General features: G+C 44.8%; 1 protein-coding gene across 1 annotated transcript in view; it reads right to left on the bottom strand.

The window, feature by feature from the left end:
• The window catches only part of RSKR (ribosomal protein S6 kinase related), a 296,387-nt gene that overhangs the window by 179,771 nt on the left and 92,276 nt on the right, over window positions 1-24,340 (bottom strand). Inside the window, exon 2 of the mRNA XM_069615335.1 lies at window positions 11,000-11,248. Within this exon, the coding sequence (XP_069471436.1) occupies window positions 11,000-11,248 (249 nt within the window). The remainder of the gene's footprint in view (window positions 1-10,999; window positions 11,249-24,340) is intronic.

Genomic DNA, 24,340 nt, shown 5'->3' with positions numbered 1-24,340 from the left:
TGATTAGCAAGATGCTGAGGCAGCCCCCGACAGGGAAACAAAACAAGGAATGCCAGGAAGGCAAGTTCTTCACAGTAATCCTCTAGCAAGAAACAATTAGATTATAGGAACATGTGGTGGTCTGCCAAGGAATATTTAAGGAAACCACTCAGTCCGAATTCATTAAAACGTTTGACACTCATCAACAGAACATCAAGAATTGTTAGTTAGAACTGCATGATTCCTTGCCGCCTGTTGAGGAAGGGAAATTATGAAACTATGCCTGTCCTCCTAAATGTAATCTTCCGGAGGTCTATGAGGAGAATATCCTTATGATCGTCTTAGGCCTCAAACCTACATCTTGCAAAGACGATGTTCCCCCCGCCAGTGTCAGGGGATTAAGGATAACTCAGGGGCAACACATTTGTCTTGGAAGCAAGACAACGCAGTGCAACACGGGTTTGAATCCTGATCCCCGCGCTTAGAAACCACTCGTTGGCATTAAGCGTGTTATAAATGAACAATTAAAATAAATATATAAAAAATAAATAAAGGGAGCAATGAATAGTCGAGACCCTTTAATAACCCGTGTAGCCAATTCCTCTTTTTCTACTTCTTGTGTACCCATGCATCTGAAAGAGGATTGCAGGGAAATACCGCCCAATCACTAATGTCCCTTTTTTAGTAAAAAATCTTAGACAGGGCGGCCTACCTGCAACTTCAGGATCATATCGAAGATAACTGTTTGGTGGGCCAGCATCAATCCGGTTTCATGAAATTTCATGAAACAGAAACTGCTTTGATTGATTTAAGAGCTAATCTTACTGGGATTACAGATGGAGGTCATGCTGCCTTGCTCATGCAGCTTAACTTGTCAGCAGATTTTGATCTTGTGGACCATTCACTACTGCTCAAGAGGCTTACTGAGCTTACCAACTGCTCTGATTCGACCATAGCATGGATCGGGTCTTTTCTCGGTCCGAGACTTTCGAGGGTATCGTCCGCAGATTTTAAAGCAACTCCAGATCACTTTTACAAGGAGTGCTGTGTCTTTTCATCATTCTCACCCTGCGCACCCCGTTGGCAGCACTGCGAGCGTTGCTCTTGCTGCAGTAACCGCTTCCTGGAGGGGGCGGAGCTGAACTCCGACACGTGTTTGGCCACGTGACTTCACCCAGCACTGAAATCGCCGGCACAACCGCCCGTGAGGCGGATTCCTTCACTTTTACAAGGAGTGCTGTGTCTTTTCATCATTCTCACCCTGCGCACCCCGTTGGCAGCACTGCGAGCGTTGCTCTTGCTGCAGTAACCGCTTCCTGGAGGGGGCGGAGCTGAACTCCGACACGTGTTTGGTCACGTGACTTCACCCAGCACTGAAATCGCCGGCACAACCACCCTTGCGGCGTTAAGCCCTGGAGGCAGTAAGGGCTGGAGTCGCTGTTGTGCTGTTTGGCTGTGACCTGGGCAACTGGCACGAGCTAAGTTCTTGAGAAGTATTGTTCCGTGATAGTGCACAGTGCTGAATTTTTTGCTTACTTTGAGAAGGTTGTTACATCACGTTTTAATTCCCTGACCCATCATTAGGAAAGGTGTTTGCTTTTTAAGTTGATATTTTGTAAAAAGTATTTTTATATTTGGTGTACCTCCTCTTTACAATGGCCAATGGCCTGCGAAGTGGGCGTTGCATTGAGGCAATAACTAACATTTTAACATCTTCCAGCATTGACTCTACGGTATGCAAGGGTCGAACTTCATATCATGAAGTGCCATTAATTGACATGGTAGATGACAATATACCTACTGCCCCTGTGGTTTGTTTAGATACTGGAAACTGCTCTACTCATGTAGCCCAAGTGCATGCTACTTCCTCTGTTTCTATGTATGCCCCAACAAAGGTTGAGGAAAAAGAGATTGTAGATGTAAATACGAATGATAGTATGATTCGATCGGATTCATGTACCCCTAACAAAGTGCAATTTAGCACTACCTTGCAGAAGAAGGCTGCATTAAATGCACAAGTCAATCAAACTATTAGTATGATGACTCCATTAGTATATGGCACAACAAATTCGGGCACCATTGGAAATACTAATAGGAGTTATCACACTAAAATAGATGATGATGTATCGGATGAGGCACCAATTGGAGCAATTCCGCGCACGCTTTCATTCTCGCCTGATCAATTTAATGTTTCAAATAAAGTATCAATTGAGGGTCTTGGAGTAGGTACGAATAGTGTGCGCGGAATTGAAAATCAATCCCCAACCCCTCTTCCGGTGATCACCAAAATTCTAGATCTTCTTGACAAGGGTCACGAGCTCACTCATCTTGAATTAAAGGAAACTAAGGCCATCTTGCATTACCTTTGCTCCAAAATGGATAAAATCGAGGGGTTTATCACTGCAGTTGACACCCTAAGATCCATTCAATCTGAAATTAGTGGACAAGGCCATAGCAATGAAGAGGCAGGGAGGCACGATTTATATGTAAACAGCTTGAAACAGTGCAATCAGGACGCATTAATTGAACCTGTGAAATGTAAGTGCGACAATGACTTGAAAGAAATTAAGGCATCAGTCGATGCACTGAATTTCACAATTACAACTCACTTCTCCAAAATGGAACCTTTAATGCGGTTCCCTGATAGCCCATCTGCTCTCCTTGAAGAAATCGAATCACAAAAAAAACAGAGACAGAACACTGTGTTACTGAGGAACCTTTTACTTTTATGTCCCGTCGAGTTAAAAAAAATCACTTGCGAGCCGTTAAGAGATATGCTAAGCGTAGGAAGGAAGCACTATTACATAAGAATGATGGACGTGGAAAGGATACTTACTCGGTTCCTACTATAGAATTAATCGATGAAGATCATATTGATGTAGGACAACTGTCCAAAGAAAGCCAAGATGCTCTTACCCCGGTTACTAATTCATCAGAGGAAGTAAGTCAAAACGGTATTATTACCAAGTCACTAATGATGGGGGCTGTCCCTCCTCAGATTGCTAATCTTAAATCTGGCATCGTTAATCCAGTGAATAGTTCATCTGAGGAAATTATGATTTCTAAACCTTTGATTAAATCAAAATTATGTGAAATGTCTCTAAAGGTGTTAGACAATCAGGACAACGGATGTGCAACAACTCTAATCGAACCTGTTATCGGCTCTGTAGTAAAAAGTAACTTAAGGGACTTTTTCCCGATTATAGGGAGATGTCGTACGATGAAAAACAACATTATTCACCCGGGCCCTCATGGTAGTGACAATTCGATTTCACTAACTAGGAAAACCTATAGTGAAGTATGTTCGAGGGATGTGACTACTGAACTCTCTGCGAACAATATCTCCGAACAGCCCAAAAATATACCCTTAGTTGCTGTAAATGGCATTGGTAAAATAGGGAAGGTAGAGGTAGATGAAATAACTAATACCATAGAAGAGGAGGTGAATATGACTAAGTCGGTAATTGCAGTAAATGGCACGGGAAAAAGAACTACTTTGGTTGAGGCATCGGCCGTGCCTCATAAGGAGAGTCCTAAGTTCAGCTGTTTCGATCAAACTGGATCAATTGATAATGTAATGACTCCAAATCGTATATTTATACATAGCCCTGCGCAAAGCAGAACACTATCACAAAACATGAATACCAATCCTCTCTTGTATAAAAATGGCGAAGCCTCTGTAGCTCTGAGTAAAACTTTCCATATGGACAATCAGAACACAAACAATCATAGTAAGATCTTATTAAAACAACCTAATAATTTATTAATCAATCCTGCTGTTGAAGCAGGAACTCCAGTTGTCTCAGCGCCAATCTTACACAGGCCCTTGCAGTCAGATGAGATGAAGGAATACATTATAGGATTTGAAGGAAATGCTGAGGAATTGGTAGATAAACGTATTAATCGTTCATTTATCTTCTCCCTTTTCTCAAAAATACCTCAATTGAGAATGGTTAAATCCAATGATATTACCAGAGTCTCCCTGGCCAGAATCAACAACTTCAGGGCCCTATGTTATCTTAGCTCTGAGGCAGTAATGAAATGTATTTGGTCCAATCGGGAGGAAATAAAAAGAGAGGGTTTGGTATTACTTACCTTCGGATCCGAGGATGACGCTGCTCTATTCCTAGATCCACCAAAAGTGACCGATGGAAATTGTATTGATATGACCGTACCCATAGTTAAAACAAATATGGGCTCTGGACTTGATTTGGCTGAGATTCTGAAAGTTGTAGCTCAAACAAATGGCCTTCCTTGGCTGGAACCCATGCTTTTGGCCATTTTGTCTTCTAATACTACTTCATTACCTACAAAACCAGTCGCATAGCTATCTAATCACAAAGAACTTAAAATCATATCCTGGAATTCGTGTGGCTTTGTGAATTTAATGAACTGGCATCTCAATCTTATCAGTGATGAACGACCAACTATAATCATAATTCAAGAGTCGATGAAAACAGAACCTCTACTTATCCCTGGTTATGTTACTTTTAACTCATTAGCTAAGAGACATTTATCAGGCCGCCCATCTGGGGGCTTATCGATTGCAATAAATACTTCATTTAAAGTCCAACCTAATTTAGTTTGGAACTCTCCGAGTTTATTAGGGGTTCATCTTAATATACCCTCAATCAGATATCCATCATTAATTATCATCTCACTATATTGGAACCCTGCCAATTTAACTATTGAAGAGATGTTTGATGATCTTGAAGCATGCTTGGAACTCTCCACTAGTACATATCAGAACTGTGAGATCATTCTTGGTGGCAATTTTAATTGTGACTGTAGAAATGTGAATGAAACTAGTCTATCTAAATTCGCAACCTTAGCATGCATTAGAGGAGCCAAGTTTAGAGAACTCTTAACTGATTGGGACATGGATCTCTTGGCGACACACGATATGAAATCAAAAATTACATGGGAAAGAGGAGTTAAGAAGTCAATGATAGATTTTATCTTTGTATCTCGTAATCTTATAGCTTACATGGGCCCATTAGTAATAGATCCTATATTGACTGGTGATCATGCACAACTTATAACATCATTGAAATTGAAATGTCAATTGCTAGGGGCAAATAGTTCACTAACAGCAGTAGAAATTGATCGCCCTCAGCACTCAATCAGGTGGAACAATGGCTTGTGCGATCAGATTGTTAAACACATATCTCGAGAAACACTGCGAGTTGACCAATATGGTGCCAATTTAAGAATAAAACTATCTGATAGGGATTACTCCAAAATAGTTGACACCGTTTTGCTCAAATTTTGTAAAAACCACAGTAGTGTGAAACATACTCATATCTACGATCAGAAATGCAAACTGTTGAAAAGGGAAAAAAACAAAGCCCTAAGACAATTGAAATATAATGTTTTAGGCACTGAAAGACTCAGAGAAAGGCGGAATCAAATCATCTCTCAGTACAAACAAAACTTAAGATTTGCCCGGATCTCAAGACATAATGAGGAGAACTGTACTCTAATCCGTGCCATCACGTCACATGACACTCGAGTTATATGGCGTACTCTAAAAGCTGACCCAAAAAATGCTGTGTTATCTATGCCGAATTGTATTTCTGATCAGACATGGCAGACGTATATAACTGCCAAATATCAACTACCTTATAAGTTCCAATTTCTTCCTGGTATACTGCTAGACTCTACCAGGATCCCTCGGTTTAATTGGAGCATTAGTGACATAATTTGGGCAATCTCGAGGCTGTCGTATTCTAAGGATGCAGGACCAGACGGGCTTCCCCCTTGTCTCTATAAAGCGGACCCTGCCATGTGGGCAGAAATTATAAATACTAAATTTGAAACCATCTTCAACTCTGGGGAAATTCCACCATCTTGGTTAACTGCAAACATTGTCCCCATATTTAAGAGGGGTGATCCTTCCTGTCCTGAAAATTATCGCCCGATTTCTCTAATCGATACCGAGGCTAAAATCTTTGCGATTCTACTTCTTCACGATTTGGAGAAAATTATTGAGTCCAAGGGTCTTTATTCTAAATTTCAAACGGGTTTCAGAAAGAATATGAGTACCACTCTAAATGCAACTATCCTTGCGCACGTTATTGCTGGAGCCAAAAATAAGAACTCTAATCCGGTATATATCGCAATGATTGACATGAGTGCGGCCTTTGATAATGTTGTCCGCAACTTATTGTGGATGAAAATGTTGGCTTTCGGAATTCCAAAAGATTTAATGTATTGGATTATGAAATTGCACACCAATACATCTTATAGAATAAAAATATCACAGGACGGGGGCACTACAGCTCCAATAGGAACAGCACTGGGCTTGAAACAGGGCTGCAACCTTGCAGCAACCCTGTTTAATCTATACATCTTATGAAGAATATGGTGCCTTTGTTAAACAGCGCATCCCTCGCTATGCACATATCACTTTATTCCCCTGTGAAACTACCAGGAAGGCATATATTCGATTTAGATTTAATCTTTACCATACTAGAGATAGAACAAAGAACTGGCGAACAAATGACACCACATTTGCTGTGGGATGTCGATTTGATGAGTGCAATGAACCACACGAAACATTGAAGCATCTCATACTCTATTGTCCCCATTTTAACAAAATACGTACAGCAAGATTTATGAAATTTGTTGATATAGGGTTTGAGGATTGCCTCGAGTTTTTATGGTCTCGTATGATGCAAGGAGCTCACAACCGTTTAATTTATGAATTAGTAAGTTTTTGTAAGCATATAGAAAAATAACTTATTTTAAGTGGAGAATGAAATGCCTAGTTGGTAAATTGATTGGTATATTTTCTCTTGCACCTGTATTTTAAATTGTATTTTAAAGTATTGTGTGCTAATGTAAAATAATGTAATTTCAAATGTTTACATTTTTTTTCTTTATACATGGATTTTAACTTGTTCTTTTTGCAAAGGATCTACTCGAAATTATTCTTGTAAATGAACTAAATGCAAATAAAAAAAAAAAAAAAAAAAGCAACTCCAGTCCCCCTTCCATGTGATGTACCACACGGATCGCGCTTATCCCCCATATTGTTTAACATATAAATATGTCAATTATTTGATCTTTTGGATGAAGTTGGGGTGAAATATACTAACCATGCAAACAATACCCAGCTTGTCTTCGAGTTGACTGGAAATTACGACTCTGATTCCTTTCCCATCAATTATACCTATTTGCGGGTGCAAACATGGATGGACACTAATTTGCTCTTAATGACAGCAAGACAGAGCTGCTGATAGTTGGGTCGGCCCAGCGTCTGAAAAAGCTAAGCAGTGCGTTGAATCAATTCAAAATTGCAGGTTGTGACATTCCAGTGGTTTCATCAGTAAAAACATTTGGGGTCATTTTTGACTGGAATCTGGCCATGATAAACCATGTTGCACCCCTTCATCTCCTTGTGCTTATTCCACCAAACTTAATAAGCAGGTTACACGCATCAAAGAATTTGGCGTATCTTGGGGGCGCCCTCATTAAAGCCAAAATTGACTATTGTAATGGCATGTTAATATGTATTTCTAAAACTACCCTGCAATCTTTACAGCTCATTCAAAATGGTGCTGTTAGAGCAGTGGAAGGTCTGAAGACAACTGCGCATGGGTCAGAGGCCATTGGTTACCTGTGCAGCATAGAGTGACCCATAAAAAAATTCCTTAAAATATCTTATGGATCGTTTGCACGAGGCCCCTAAACCTAGGGCCCTTAGGTCTAATGGAAACAAACTCCACCAGGCACATTGTCAGCTTAAGAATTTTGGGGGAACGAGTTTTGATCACTGTGTCCCAGAACTCTGGAACAATCTTCCTTGTGCCCTACAGAAAGTGTCAAACCTCTCCAGCTTCAAGAAAGCTATTAAGACGCACTTCTTTAACTCTAACGATTAAGCTAGCGGACATTAGATGTGCTTTCTAATTTGCTGTTTTGAATTATTTCTTACCCTCTGAACTTTTTTGAGGTCTAGTCTTGTTTTGTTTCATGTGCGCACTGAGGCCGACCGGCGAGTTGCGCGTTAAAAGTAATAATAATAAGGTTGAGATGTTTTGGTGGGCCAAAGAGCTGTGGAGGCGACAAAAAAGAGCACTCACTCCAAGGGTTGAAGCCACATCACCACAGATTAGCAAGCAAAAAAAGGGGCCTGGTTAAACCTAAAATTCATGAGATCAAACCCAAGAAATTAAACCAGTAAATACTGGTGCGAAGGCTGGCAAGTGGGTAGACATTGGAGGCATAAAGCATACAATAAAAACAGTACAGGAGGTCTCATTTTTAGAGGATGTTAATATATGAGACGGGTGAATCACAGGAGCAACGGTTGAAAAGACTATAAACAGTCGTTTTGGAACCCATTTTGAAAATGCCGACCAAACCATTAGGGAACATAGGATATGAGAAAGCAAACGTAAAGTTGAGACTGTGTTATGTGTGTAAAGAGCAGGTAGGGAATCATCGACTGAACATGTCAAAAAGATGCATTTATATGCAGTCAGATTGTATGCATCCATATTCTGTTGAGTTTTCTCCAAGAGAATTGGGAGGAGGTGAAGGAACATGGAAATGCTTGTGCGATTGATCAGTGGGTTGAACACTCACCGCACGTTTGTGTGTAATTGGAGTTCAGTGTGCAATCTGCATGTGAAATGTTAAAAAAAATGTTAAAAAAACTGCAGGACAGTCTTAACCTCTCATGCTTTTTGGATTGATAAAAAGAATACAGATGAGTCGGGTAATAATAACACCTGTTATTTGTGCGCCCAAAAATTGTCTTTGGTATGAGCTACACAGCTAACATTAAAAATCATGTTCTAATATGTTCAGGCGAATTCTGTGAGGTTTTACTGCTGGCTGAAAAGAGCAAGAATCTGGCGCCAAGCAGCCAACCGGTTGTGGCATACGTAAGCATCTCCCATCTGGTGGGGAGGTATTCAATTCGGACGAGGGGTTGGAGGAGTCCATGCAGAGTTTGGTGAATTAGAATGGGTTGGGCTGTAGTGACACAGCACAGGGTTTGCAAATGCATGGTTCTGTATCCTCTTTCCCCCATTCTATCATCACTCAGACAGGGCCAATGAGCAGGAGATATATGCAGAAGACAACTTTGTGTTGCTTAAGCACTCCCGGTCTGGCTGGACTGGGTGTTTCGGGCAATGTAACAGCAGATGGTGCAGAACCTGGATTGTTTGAAGCTGGAACAGTGACTACAAAAGTAAAGGATTGGTCAAAGACCCCCCTCAAAATGTCTAGTTTTAGGAAATTACACAAAAAGAAATCAGAGGAGAAAGAAGTTGCTAATGTGTTAGTGCGGCAGCTCTTGCCCATGACAAGAGGGGTCATTACGACCCTGGTGCTAAGGGATTACCGGTACCGGTAATCCCTTAGCGCCCAATTCCCATAACAGCCGTTATTGCAGGGACCCGCAAAGGGATCCTGGTGATAATTACAGTACCGCAATTTGCGATACCGTAATTACCGCCTTTCCCCATTTCCATTATGCCCTATGGGGCAAAAATGGGAATGGGGAAGGGCCATGGTGAAATGGGGAAGTACCACCCCGCCGACCTTGGAATGGGCTGCTACTTCCCCATTTCACCGTGGCGGGCTCGTTACAATACCGGCAGCAACCATGGTGCCAATAGCGCCATGGTTTAGCACCGGTGTTGTAATGAGGGCCAAGGTGTTCTTAGCTGCACTGAGGCACAGCCCATACCGATTTATGGCAAGAAGGTGGAGGACAGCAGTCCTGTTTTGGGGTGGTGCAAGTATATACCTTCCTGCAGAGCTGAACGGCATCACCCCACATGTGGAATTGAGCATTATAGGTATCAGAGAGAGAAAATTAGGAGTGAGGTGCATGGTAAAGTGGAGAGAGTGGAGGCTCAGGTGAAGTTTAATGTCACTTACTGCACTGGTCACCTGGCTACCCTCTGAATTCGGGCCCAGGTACCTGCCCGCCCAGTTGCACACATGCATTGCCCTCTGGCAACCCCTTTACTTGAGTCTGTAACTGCAAACCCTACAGTCCCCTTACCTGCACTTATTAGACACCCGTTGCCTGTGCTTAACTCTTGCACTTGCCACCTGCTGGCCCCACTACTTGATCCTGTGTTCAGCACTTTCCACTCCTCCCCTGCGCCCTGCACTCTCCCCTGCCCTTGCGCGATCTCAATGTCACTGGGCCTAGTAAGATTTTTGTCTTTCCTCCCTTGTACCCAACCCTTGCCTCGTCCCGCCTTGAAACACGTGTATAGGCGCGTTATAAATAAAATATATCATGCCTGTTGTCTGCACTTTTAACCCTCGCACTTGCCACCTGCTGGCTGCACTACTTGTTATATTTGATCCTGTGTCTGACACTTGCCCTTCCTCCCCTTCCCCTGGCACTTTTCCCCTCCCTTCTCCCCTGCACTTGTGCGATCTCAATTTCACTTGGCCTGGTAAAATCGTTGTCTTTGTCATCCTCCCTTGCCTCGTTGCGCCTAGAAACACTTGTGTATAGGCGCGTTATAAATATCATATCACTCTTTGCTTTCAGAGTAGTCACGTGACGCAAGAAGAGCTGCAGTTGTGGAGAAAGGATTGGAAGCCGAGTATTTCTATCACAAGCGACAACCTGTGCAGTGGTTTCAAATGCAGAAGGTATTAAATACGCCAAGGGAGTACATGAAGACAAGGATGGTGGCCAAAATTAGGGCACATCACCCCGATTTGAAGCCTTTGTCCCACACTATTTTACACCTAGCCATAGACAAATACATAAGGTAACATTTAGGAAGATATTAACAGGAGACAGGCTTTCAGATTTAGTTGCCACATCGGTGAGGGGGTTCACAAGACTGAATTTGTCCTTTATTCCATGATGGCACTTGGAGACAACACACAGGAAATGTTGGTTTGCTCGGTAGCAGGAGGACTAAATAAACAACAACACTACAGGAACAACTGCGATAGGCTGAGCTATGCAATGAAGTGGTCCCTCACTTCCCCTGACACCCCCCAAAAAAAATAAATAGAACAAGTGTACCTTCAGCTGTTTTTGTTCCGACATCCAAGCAGGAAATTCAGGAAGAAACAGAGAGATTAACTGAGGGAGAGTCTCTTCTGCATTTCCACTAGCGTCCACCTTCCTAGATGTCGGTGTGGGCCTCAGCTTTGGCTTCAAAGATCTTGTCGTAGCCCAAACATGCTCCAGGCTTGATGCTGTCAGACCCACGTAAGACAGGACATCCTTCCAGCTTCGAGACCAGACCTTCTCTGCCAGCAACGTGCCTTGCTACAACGAGAACATTGAAAATGTGCAGTGATGTCGCTGTTGGTACTTTTAAATGTTCATGGGCTACCCAAATATCCAAGGAGTAAACAGCTATGGTCTGTCATCATTTATTTTCTATACGATTGTGACAAAGTTCCCTACTTTGCTTTGCTGATAGACAGTGGGATGGTACAAGGGGCCAGGTTCCACCCAGAGCTAGTGGACTCAGGACCAGAAGGAGGTATACCACCAAAACACCCCAACTGGATCCTTAATACGAAAGTCGGGGCAGCCACAGGAACACCCACTCCTCTCTATCCCCACAGACACCCATGACCACCAAGGGTGGGGGACGAGTCAGAATCCCTCAAGGGTACCTATTATCATAATGCTGACCACCTTAGAGAGTGCTTCCAGTTCCCCAGCCAGACCCAAACCCCAGCACAGGAAACAAAGCCTTCCTCTTTAAAGAAACAAAGTTGCTACATTTCAAAGTCAGCAGCAAGAGGGGAAATACATTTCTTTCTTTGGCACCATTGCAGAGGCAAACATTTCTCATAATAGGTCATACTTGTGGATACCAAGTTAGGCGTATACAATCTAAAACGGACTTGCGTTGCACTCAAGAGAGAGACGACAAATACCATAATCCTGCTCCTGTTGACATTGCAGAAGTTACAAAGTTGGAAATCCCCTGCGATGAAGGAATTGCAATAAAAACTAATAATTTCACATGCTACCCAAGGGTTTCATAAGGGGTACATTTATAAGGTGCGACGGCAGAGGGACTGGAGCAGGCGCTGACAACAGAGGTTCAGGGGAAGAGAAGGAGACCTCCCAAGTGTTCAAGGCACTATGGATATCCAAAATGGCAGCAGCCCTTATTGAAACCTCAGGCCAATCCCCTTAAAACCGAGATGATCCCAAGCACATGGACAAATCGCAGGACAGCACAACCTACATTACACTAGTATAATACATGTCCGTAAGTACCACCTAAGGCAATGGTATTTAAAAAAAGTTCTGCTGACCCCCGCCCCCTTCAAGGCCCCTACCCCAAGTAAGAATATAGTTGTCGAGCCCCACTTGAGTAAAAATAGGGTTGCTGGGCTACCCCAGATGCCATATCTGCTGCTTATATTTCTAGTAAAAGCAGTCACAATACTCCCTTTTTGAAGAGCCTCTTGTTCCCCTGGCTATCCTTTGGACCACCATAGGGAGACCCGCCCCACCATTTGAAGACCAGTGACTAAGGGAAGGAAGGACCACACTAAAATAAAACATCCACTTTGGCAGAGTGGTGCGTGTGAGAACGAGCTGGAGGAGGTTGGTGGGCTAGAAGAGTATGGGGAGAGAGACTGGAGGTTGTAAGAGAGAGTTGGAGGCTGGAGCGAGAATGTCAGTGAGGCAGATGTGAAAAGGTATACCATTTTGGGAAGGAAGATGAAGGTTGGAAAGCCAGAGATTGAGGAGGCTGGAGAAGAAGAGTTATGTAGAGTAAAGGAAGGGATGAGGGTTTAGGTTGAGTAATAATCACCCTCATAAGGGGAGAACAAAAGAATGCTACAGGGGAATAGGCCCACTCTACCCAAGTAGACAGGGGGAGGACAGGTGACACCCATGTATATCAAGAGCAGGAAGGTTTGAGTGAAGCTGGTCAGTCAAGAGCAGACTTCAGAGGCCAGAGTAGGAATGAGATGGTTCAATCTCACTGAGGGTGATGGAGGTTACGCCAGAGACCTTCATGCAGGGATACCCCAGGTACCAGAACTCTAGATCAGGGAAGTGGTCCAGCGGAAGCAGGGTGCCTGTAGCTGTTCCCTCAGACCCAAGGGTAGCCAATTCCTGCAGAAGAAATCCAACATCCCCTTGAGCTTGTAGAGGAGGCTTAGAGACTGTTACCGGAATGGGACATGGGGTCTTGGATGGCCCATATCCTGGGTCCAGACGAGGAGGGTTCAGGAACCTCGAAGACCTGCCACCCCTAAGACAAAGGCCAGGGTACACGACTGGACATTGGAGCGGGGCTAAAACTAGCCCAGAACTTTGTAAGAGAGATGAGGATTCATTACTGGAGACTTACCTGAATTACTTTTGTTGTGTAAATACATCCTTATTCTCTTAAAAAGCAATATCCTTGTGTCATCCTCACTGTGCCCCCACTCATGCTGCCCCTGGCACCTTTTAGTATATTTATTGTAATATCCTCCAGCATTTTGTGTGAGCATTCCAGGAATATCTGTTGGTGTAGATGGGAGAAAATGAATACAATAGGTGCCAGACAGTGTCTCTTACCTATGCTACTTACCTGTGTCTAATACTTCTATACACACTCTTTTTGTACACTTCTGGAGTATTGCCTGGTTCCTAAGCTGCATACTCTACTTTGTAAGAGAGATGAGGATTCATTACTGGAGACTTACCTGAATTACTTTTGTTGTGTAAATACATCCTTATTCTCTTAAAAAGCAATATCCTTGTGTCATCCTCACTGTGCCCCCACTCATGCTGCCCCTGGCACCTTTTAGTATATTTATTGTAATATCCTCCAGCATTTTGTGTGAGCATTCCAGGAATATCTGTTGGTGTAGATGGGAGAAAATGAATACAATAGGTGCCAGACAGTGTCTCTTACCTATGCTACTTACCTGTGTCTAATACTTCTATACACACTCTTTTTGTACACTTCTGGAGTATTGCCTGGTTCCTAAGCTGCATACTCTACTTACTTACTGTCTGGATACTTAAATTAGCAATCAGATGATTGAAGCTGACCAGAGGTGAGGATAGACAACTACATCGACACCCAATGCCCCCTACCCTGCCAGACTGGTAAATCACCCTAAAACTGAAAATGCCCATGGAAGATTTGACAAAACTTAGTTGTAACTGAGTAAAGTTCAAATAAATAATTAAAAAATAAAAAAAATGCCCATACACAGGGAAACAATGGCAATTGAAGCTGTTGGCTTATTATTTTCAGTTGGGAGACTGGGCAGTTGGTGCATCCGTATGCAGGAGCAGCCATTCTGTGCCCTTGTGTGCATTGCCAGGCCTCAGCGTTCTTCCACAGCAGCGACAACTGCTTTAGCTGCCCCGTGGTCCATCTCGCTGGTAATGAATGGAGTGCTGCATAAAATGTGTGGTGACGATCTCGTCAGAAAAGATGGTGCTGCTGTGCTCGATCCCCCATGTCCAAGGTTCTGGAGCGAGGGCCCCAAAATGAGGCCCTTTTCAAATTGGAGGGGTTGGCAGCTGCAAGTAAGGATACAGGGCCACCCAGAGATGATTCTATGGGAGGATGGAGGGTGGAGTGAGTGTCAGGATCAGCCCTGCGAGGATCTGTCTCATGACGGGCGTAGAGGAGAGCAGGGCCCCTGGGACTGAGCATCTCCTCACTCCATGTATTTGTCCTCTGCAGTAGCAATTAGAGGGATAGTTGATCTGCTTAGGTATATTTTTGTAGCTGATAAAGGCTGTACTATAAATGCATACATGTTGCTATTGTTCAGGTTTAATCTGCACTCACTGCTGCTACATTCCCACTCATTGAAATAGGATAGTTCAATAACTGTGTTCAGAGTTTAGCACTATGAATCCATTTTGTGTTTTTGTCTTTTATTGCCAATGTAATGCTTGTTGTTTTTATATTCTTCATGCACAACATTGAGTTTCTGTTGCTAATTTTGTTTCTTACAATGTAATTCATATAATTATTCCCTGAAAGGCTCACTAAATGATTATTTAAGAATTACTATAAGCATTGGTATTTTCAAAATGTTAAAGTTATTTGTGAATGTTTTATTAATTTACAGCTCACATAGCTATAATAAGCAGAATGCACCTCATTTAATACTAGTTTTACTTGTTCTGGGAGCGTTTAATTAGACAATAGGAATACCTCATTCTCATATGTACATTGTCTCACCATTTCTTTTATGGAGTTACTTTCTGTTAAATGTGATGATGTGGAATGTTCCTTTTGTAGATTGCACTGTGTTTGACCTACGGATGGGTATGAGTGGGCATGAATCACATACATATTTTAAGCAAGTTGGTGCAAATACCATGAAAGGCTAAGCAAATGTGCATGAATGCCATGTTTTATGTGCATGCTTATCATTTGATTGAAACGGTAGTATGTAGTTGTGGCAACTCTTTTTAGAATACATACTATTCCTACAGTGATTGTATATGTATGTAGGTTTGGTTTGGTGTAGGTGCATTTAGGGTGCTGTGACGAATTTGGACCATTCGTCCCTTCTACCCAGAGGGGAGCCACCCCCTTTGAGGCTAGGAAGGTGAGCCCGCCCCGCAAGACCATCCTAAGGGTCTGGGCAAGTGGCACCTCAAAGTGAGTGACTCCCGACTTGCAGACAAGCCCATACGGGTAAGGAATTCCCTGCCTACATGGGCCCCAGAAAGACTGCTGTTAACCATTTTTTTTGGCTTCAGGTAATGCTGTATTCCACCTGAACTCCACAGACAAAGAGGAACAACACACCCCTTTTGTTTGCAATGACGTACATAAAACCACAAGGAATCTGGAAGCGAAGAGAGAGACTTCTACGCAGGAAGACGTCCTGTAGGGGCAGAGCCACTCTAGATGGCAGAGCCAGCTGTAGCGTGGAGAGCGAACGCTATGCTCACAAGACTCCGAAAAGGCTGGAGTCATGACCGGCAAAGAAGCCTGGGTCAAAAGAAGATGGGAGGGTAAAAAGTTTTTAAGGATAAAACCTGAACATTTGTAAAGCCCCAAATTGGAAATTGAAAGAAATGTATTAAGAAGAAACCCTTTTCTTTCTGGAGAGAGGAAACCATATGAAAGTAAGATTAGACATACAGAACTGCAGAGTGGTTAAGGACTGTGTTGCAAGAAACTGATGAACTTTCAAAACCTATTGAAAAGAGATCAAAAGTAATTGGGCCAGACAGAAGCCAAGGACAGAGGCTATTGCTCCGGCCTCCTTTTTTTGTTATTTTTCCTTAAGTGCCGGTTAAAAGAGAGATTCTTCCCATTATGACCCCTGCACCCTCCTATCCTCTCACACTCAGGCCGCCCTCCTTGGGCCCTCTTCCCTCACCCTCATGTGAGGCAAAAAAAACCTTGGTGTCATCTTCGACTCCGCTTTCTCCTTCTCACCTCACATCACATCACAGACCTTGCCAAGACGGCCCACTTTCAGCTGCCCCTCCTCAGAGGCATTCTCCCTTTCCTCACCTTCCCCCAGAAAATCAGTGGGCCTCATTACAAGGGGGGCGGTAAGGGATTACCGGCACCGGTAAGGCCCTACTACGAGTTCCCTTTGCGGGTCCTTCCTTAACGCCTGTTTTTTTTGAGGCGTTAAGGACGGGACCCGCAAAGGGACTCTAAAGCTAATAACGGTACCGCAATTTGCGGTACCATTATTAGCGCCTTCCCCATTCCCATTGAGCCCTATGGGGGCTCAAATGGGAATGGGGATGGGGAATTACCGGTTCTGCCAACCTTGGAATGGACCGGTAATTGCTCCATTTACCAGGGCAGAGTCGGAACGAGTTTGGAGGCAGCCATGGCGCTAATAGCGCCATGGCTACCTCCAACCTCGTAATGAGGCCCAATGTCTCTAGAGCTCTGGTCCTCTCCAGGCTGGACTACTGCAACATCCTCTTCCTCAATCTGCCTAACTAAGCCTCCTTCAACTAATCCAGAACAGGACTTCAAGACTTATCCTTGGCCTCAAGGCCAGGGACCGCATCTCTCCAGCACTAAAATCTCTCCACTGGCTCCCAGTTGCTCCAAGGATCAAGTTCAAGACCCTCTGCATCATCCACAAGGCTTTCTGGGGCCTGGGACCCCGCTACATCCAACTCTCTCTCCCTAAATAACTCCCTGCTAGAGCCCTTTGGTCATCTAGTTCTAACTCTCTGCAGATCAGATGCTTTTCCAAGCAGAGAATGAGGGGTAGATCTCTCTCCTCCGCAGGTGCCTCCCTCTGGGATGGCCTCCTGCCCCGCTCAGACTTGAGCCGGATCTCCTTAAGTTCTGGAAGCTTCTTAAGACCTTCCTTTTCTCGTCTTCCTTCCCTCTCCCCTGTTAATGTCCCTCTGCCTCTTGGCTGGCTGCCTGGTTCCTTCAGAGTCTTACAGGGCACCCGGCACCCCTAGTCCAGTCTACCCGTGCTCTTGGTCTCCCCTGACCCTCCCACCCTCTCTACTTGTACTTGTCCTTCTAGGTCCCTCCCCCCACACTAGCCTGGCTGGGACCGCACCCCTGTAGTCCTTCCAGACCCTTACTTTGCACTTAGCTTGTGGACCTTCCTTCCCCTGCACTCTTTGCTTTCCATTGGTTCTGTCCACCTGGCCTCCCCTGGCACTCGCTTTTTCTTTGCCCTGACCGGCACTCCCCACTGCACTTCTCTTTACTGAACTTGCACAATCCGAATGTCACAAGGCCTAGTAGGATCGTTTTTGTTTTGTCCTCCCTGTTCCCCCACCTTCTTGTCTTGTTGCACCTCGAAACACATTGTGTATAGGCACATTATCAATACCCAAGTGGTAGAAACTAATTAGATAATCGGATTTGGTCTAAGGTGTCATGGATTTTTTGTTTTAACCATGCGTGGGGTATACTGTCTGTGCGTAATTCCCAGCCATGTAGTCATTAACATGGGCACCTTATGTGATGCATTTGATATATTCAGGCAATAAGTAGGATTCACAATTAAATGCAGAGAATAATGCTGGGTTTGAATTTCCAGGCTCCACGCCAGACCTTGTCTTCATTGAGGTGCATCTGGTTACATCACGTAAACCAAGACACACTGTGGGCCTCATTACGAGTCCGGCGGTAACCCGGCCAGTTGTACCAGCAGGTTGTTGTTCATACCAACAATATTCTGCTTGCCTAAAGCATAGACGCTGTTGAACTGAAATCTCTGTTCTCTTACCTGCATCATAAGGACATCTTTTGCTCAGCGTCAAGCTACAACTTCCACACCTCCTACGATCCCCATATTCTACTGGACACCGCCCTCCTTCACATCCTTGGACCTACTCTCTTGGGACATTACGAGCACGACTAGAGACTTTCTGGTGCTCTCTGAGTTCTAGGCGTCCTCGTGCTGTCGGGTATAGGTTTTGGGACTTATCTTCACTTGGGACTTCCAAAGACTTCACCTACCTAGTTGGGACCGGTTTTACACTTCAGCTCTTCCTTGGTAAGAAACTCTCTCTGCTTATCTCCTCTTGTTACCCGTATTCCTGGGCTCTTCGGTCATTATTGTTTCCTGTTGATTGTACGCAGTACACCATCCTGGAGGTTTCAGCCGGGTCTCTGTTATCCCCAGTCTGACCAGAAATCAGTTTCTCCAACCCAGAGGTAAGCCTTAGTCTGTATTTGTATGTAACCTGTTTCTGGTTCCATACAGCATTTTGCTAACCTGTCTTTTCCTTTATAGCTGGTGTTGTCGAGGTTGAGTTCCCTGTCTTCCAATCACTAGAACCCTCGGCTTGTTTCATTGAACGACCGAGGGGTACATTGGTAGGAAGAACTCGCCGTCTACTGGCACGAGTATCACGGTTTTCCAGATTGTTGGTGAGCACTTTTTCTTGTACCTTGATACAGAACAGTATAATCTCAAAAAGCAATAGAGGGCCTTCTGCTTTTAATTCACACACGGCAGTAAAGGAAGGTGGGGCAAGGAGCCCAGCACCTGTCCATTGGAGTCCCTACGCTAGAGAATACACCACGTCGGGTAAGAAGACTGTCCTGAAGAAAGTGGGTAAAACTACAAAAACCACAGAAACTGGTAGACTAAAAAAACATGAGGAGGGTAAGGGCACTACCAAGGTTACACAGTTTTGCTTTACTCTCAGTCAGGTCCCGTTGTGAACCACAGGGGCTGACACTAGAGAGTGATTGCTATTTTGGTCTTCACTAACAAATTTGACATGAATGTTGTATTCAGATACTTATGTGTTTTTTAAACGATTCTCATTACACTCCACAGACACATTATATACATTCAGTTTAGTCTATAGGTCATTAAAATTGTGATATTGCCACTAATAGACAAACTGAATTTGTGTTTTAACTGCCTGTTCTTTTAGACGTTGTATAGATATTTAAGTGTGCATGGCGGATAATGGCAAGAGGTTGACCCAAATTACCTTCTTGAGCTGCAGAACATAAAGATTGTTTTTTCCTTTCTTATCCTGTCTGCTGTTAGATAAGCATCGCATCGCACCAGCAAAACCTAGCATTAGCTGGACATAGGCAGTCTTAGATAGACCTTCACGCTATCCGTGTGTCCTCTTTTGTGCAGCTCAATCATTGGGACACCTCTTGCTTTCCGATTCCGGAGTGGTGTGAAAAATGTTGCAAGTAATTTTAGTGTGTTGTTCCCTTATTGTGAAAGCATATTGCTAGTCGGGATTAACCCTGCATATTTGGCTTTGAGGCACCCTCTTGTGATTTCGGTGTCTTCCCCAGACCAACAGGTTGCATAATGTATGTGCGCTGCAATATAGTATAATTCAAAGTCTGGAGCGTTAAACCCATCCTCCTCATATGGCCTGGTCAGATGCAGCCATCTAAGTCTAACCGAGCCCCATGCCCAAGTATAAGAGGTGCACACTGCTATAAGTTCCTGAAACCATACGCGGCCCGGCCAAAGTGGGATGTTATGAAATATGTACAGCAATTTGGGCAGTATCATCATTTCAATGAGAGACAACCTCCATGCGAGTGACATTGGTTTGCTGCTCCACCATTGGAGTTTGGATTTCATGTCCACCATGTAGTTCCCATAATTCAGTTCTCTGGTCTGCGTCTGTGATCGACTGATACAAAATACTGTAGACTGCAGTGCCCAGTTCAGCCCTTTCTTGCACACTGGTTCCGACGTGCCTTCAGTGAGCGGAAATATTTCAGACTAGTTATTAAGGTGCACGACTGAACATCTGGCAAAATCCACTACAGTGTCAATCACGCTAGCCGGATTATTGTCAGGGTCTCTGACATATGACCAAATGTTGTCCACGTATAGTGATATGATCTCTGCCCTCCCGCCTATAGGTATAACTGTACGCCTGTGCTCAACGCGCAACTTATCAGCCAGCGGTTCAATAACAGTAAAGGTGATAACGGGCATCCCTGCCTAGTTCAGCCCTCCAAACATAACACCTGGGAGTGGCAACCATTAGCCCGCACCCGGGAGGGCGGTTGTGCATAAAGGAGCCTCACCCATGAGATCAACCCCCTCCCAAACCCATAATAGGTGAGTAACTGAAATTAAAACGGCCACGACACTGTATCAAAGGCCTTCTGCATATCTAAGGAGACTGCAACGGCTTGCAACTCGGGGAACGTCTGCGCCATCACATTATAGAGTTGACGAAGATTCAATGCCGTGGAACAGCAGGGCACAAACCCGACTGGTCAGGATGGACCATGCATGGCATTAACGGAGAGAGTAGCAACGCCAGCACCTTGGCAAAGATTTTCGCATCCGTGTTTATGAAGGACAGCGGTCTATAAGAGTCGCAGTCCTCTGTGGCCTTACCCGGTTTGAGTAGGAGTATGACTATTGCCTCACGCATGCTCTCGGGCAGCACCCCTTTCCCAAGTGCCTCCTCCCACAGTTGCAATAAATACAGAGCTAGCACATCTAGGTATTCTTTATAAAACTCCGCCCCCAGGCAATCAGAGCCTGGGGCCTTCCCCCTGGGTAAATCGAGCACCGCTCACTGAATATCTTCTATCGTCATTGGTGCCTCCAGCGTGTTCCGGGCCTCCCCAGAAATCAGAGTTGCCTGCATCTTTTCTAAGTACTCTATGGTCTCACTCAGAGTATCATTCCCTTTGGGTTGGTATAGCGCATGGTAAAAATCATAAAAAAACCTCATTAAAATCAGCATCGATGTGTACAGTCGAGCCATCCGCTCTCCTGATAAAAGGTATATGTGTATTCCCCGATCCTGATTTAACCAAACGTGCCAATGGACGACCAGGTCTGCCAGCCTCACCATACCTCCGAGCCAGCATCAGTCTGTCCAGGAACTTCAGTTCCCTCTGGGCCAAGTCCCTAAACGCGTCTAAGGCTGACTTAATTTCCAAATGCAAAATTGGGGGAAGGGCGTTGCTCATATCATTGATGTAGGGTTCTCAGCTTGGCTTCCCGCATAGTTAAATCTTTTCTCCGACACTTAAGGGCCACACACTCAGCCAACATGGCCATCCCTCTAACATATACCTTAAATGCCTGCCAAAGTGTTGCGACCGAGTCCACAGACCCCATGTTGTCATCGAAGAAAGAGGCCTCCTGGTCACGCAAATTAAGGGAAAATGTTGTATCCAGTAGTGCAGCTTTTTTAAACCGCCAGGGCGGGCAAGATACCATGTCCGAAGTAAAATGCATGGTCAACAGTACCGGGGAATGGTTGCATAGGGTGGGAGGTAGTATGATGCAATGTGTCACCATATTAAGCAGTGAGCCAGACAGCAGCCACTTGTCAATGCAGGAGTACATGTCACGAACAGTGGAGTAAAACGTGTACTCCCTACACATGCCATGCAATGCCCGCCAGACATCTAAACGTTTCAGCGACTGCATATTATGTAGTATTTCCTGCACCGCTTTGGTCAGGTATCGGGGCGAGATGCCAGTGCACTCCAGCCCTGTGTCCAGTATGAACCTTTTTCTGTCATGTGTTCCACCAAGTGTGTTTTTAAATGCCCCAACATACCAACAACCCACCCCCACTGCACCCCAAACTGCGGCAGTGCCTGCCCCCATCTCGCCCTCTAACAACCCAAAACTAAGCATTTGCACTCGCAAGATGGACATCTGTTCCCACGCAGGGTGGACGAAAAGCACACTTCTTAAATCGACTTACAGTAATAATGCCGGCCAATCCTAAGGATGTTACAATAGACAAAGGCTACTTAGTCACAATGGGATAGGTTGTCAGGACCAGCTATCAAGTAGACAGGGAGCATTCCAAGCACCGGGCGCCCTACAGAATATGTGTCTCCATAAAGGATACAGTTTCGGCTGGGACTGTGAAAAAATATACTTTGTTGTTGTGTTGAAATTTAAGCTGAGCAGGAAACAACATAGCATAAGGGACATTCCTTTCCCTTAACAGCTTCCTGACACCAGTGAATGTACGCCACTCCTGTTGCACTGCCACAGTGAAATCAAGGTAAATGAGTATACTGTGTGACTCGAAGCAGTTCCCTGGCCAGCCGTAATATTCGGTCTCTGTCGCTGTAGTTCATGATGCGTGCAATGACGGGTTGCGGTAATATCCGGGTTTGGGTTTAGGTGCAAGTGCCCAATGGGCACCTTCCACCGTAAAATGCAGTGAAAGTCCTGCATATCCCTGAAGTGTTTTAAGCAAATCTTCCACTGCCACTTCAATGCTGCCTCGAAGTGCATCCTCCTGCACTCCTATAATGCGTAAATTGTTCCTGCAGGATCTCAACTCTAGGTCATCACACTTTGCCTTTACCAACTTCATATCTTTCGTCAAGGTCGTCACAGCAAACTGCAGGAATGTGATATCATCTTCTGCCCTACTTTTTCTACTTTCAGCTTCAGTGATTCTGTGTGCCTTCTTCTCCAGCTGGGCGTGGATGGACGTAACATTGACCGGGATATCATCCAGTTTATCGTTGACCGCACTGAAGCCCTTTTGCACGGCGTCCAGGATTTGCTGCATGTTCAGCGGTTCAGTCTCTGCCTGGGGAGCGGGAGCGGGCAATACATTTGCGATATGGGCCGTAACCTCCACGGCACTGGGGATGGCCTTTGCAAAGTAGTCCATGCTGCAGCCCTTCTTATTTCCGGTACCCTTCGTCATGCCAGGTGCCTACCCTCTATGAGCTTGGAAGGAGTCCTGAAGAGCTGCGTTTCAGAACCCGGCACTGCGGGACACACCCCTCAAAGCTGTAGCCGTGTCACTGGTTGCACTGTACCCGGTACAGGCAAGACGTGCCCACTAGTTGAGTTTATTAGTTTAGTTTAGTTTAGTTTATTCATTTATATAGCACACCAAACCCTTAGGTATCTAGGCGCATTCAGCATGAGACAAGGTTACAGATACATTGATACACATTACAAAGGGTGTACACAGAAATATGATTATCAGGTGGTTTGCATTTGTAGGCCACCCCCAAACGCTCTGTTGTCCCAAATAGTGTGCCACAGCAGCAGTCAGGTCAAGGGCTGCTATATACAAGGTGCAGGCCAGCAACCACCCCAGTTTCAGTGCAGGATTCTGGGGCTGTCTGGGGGTGGGAGGGATACCAGGGGGTTACCGCAGCAGCTACGGTTGCTATCCCACACCCAGCTGCGTCCACACACTTGCCTGCAGCTTGCAGCCTCCCTCGTCGTCACTCTGTCACCAATGGAGTCAGGCTGTGCAGAATTGTCACGGGACTAGGAGTTCCCGGCCCCCACCTCAGGCACCAGTCTTCAGGGGAGCAAGTCCCTGCACCTCCAGCACAGCACGAGCAGCAGATCGTGACCCGCCCCCAACAGCCGCTCTGATCAAAGCTTTTCTCCCCACCTCGTACCGGAACCAATGCTTTCTTTTTTGTTCTTTTTTTTTTATCAACACATGCAATGCAGTGGCTACAACTAGGGATGTTACACGACAAATACAGTGATAGATGTACAATGCCGCAGCGGAGCATAGAAACATATAGACAACTATATAGAATCAACATAAAACACACAACTGTGCTCTTCCGACCATTCCGAACGAGCAAATCAATAAATTATACTCGAACACCATTGACCCTGGCACCCCTCCATCCACAATCCCATTCATCCGGAGTAATCTTGCTATACAGTGTGATCAGTCTTACAATTGCCTCACTTCCAAGGGGTTCAAACATTGCTTGCGTCAATGCATTCCAGGATGCCACATCTACACTGTTCTCCCACAGTCCCCAATACACTGCCCTATGCCATACAGTAGTCTCGGCCATCACCCACCTCCTGATGTCCGTCCACAATGCATCAACACTACGGCCCCCCGCTGACTTCCAAGAATTTGCAATTTTACGCTTGGCCAGCACGCAAATTAGGTCCTCGACTTTTGCGAGATGTGTGGCACCTAGCT

This window comes from Ambystoma mexicanum, chromosome 9, assembly GCF_040938575.1.
Source record: "Ambystoma mexicanum isolate Mex_15411 chromosome 9, UKY_AmexF1_1, whole genome shotgun sequence".
Taxonomy (NCBI): domain Eukaryota; kingdom Metazoa; phylum Chordata; class Amphibia; order Caudata; family Ambystomatidae; genus Ambystoma; species Ambystoma mexicanum.
Note: the sequence above shows the minus strand (reverse complement) of the source record. Positions and strands in the feature narration are given on the sequence as shown.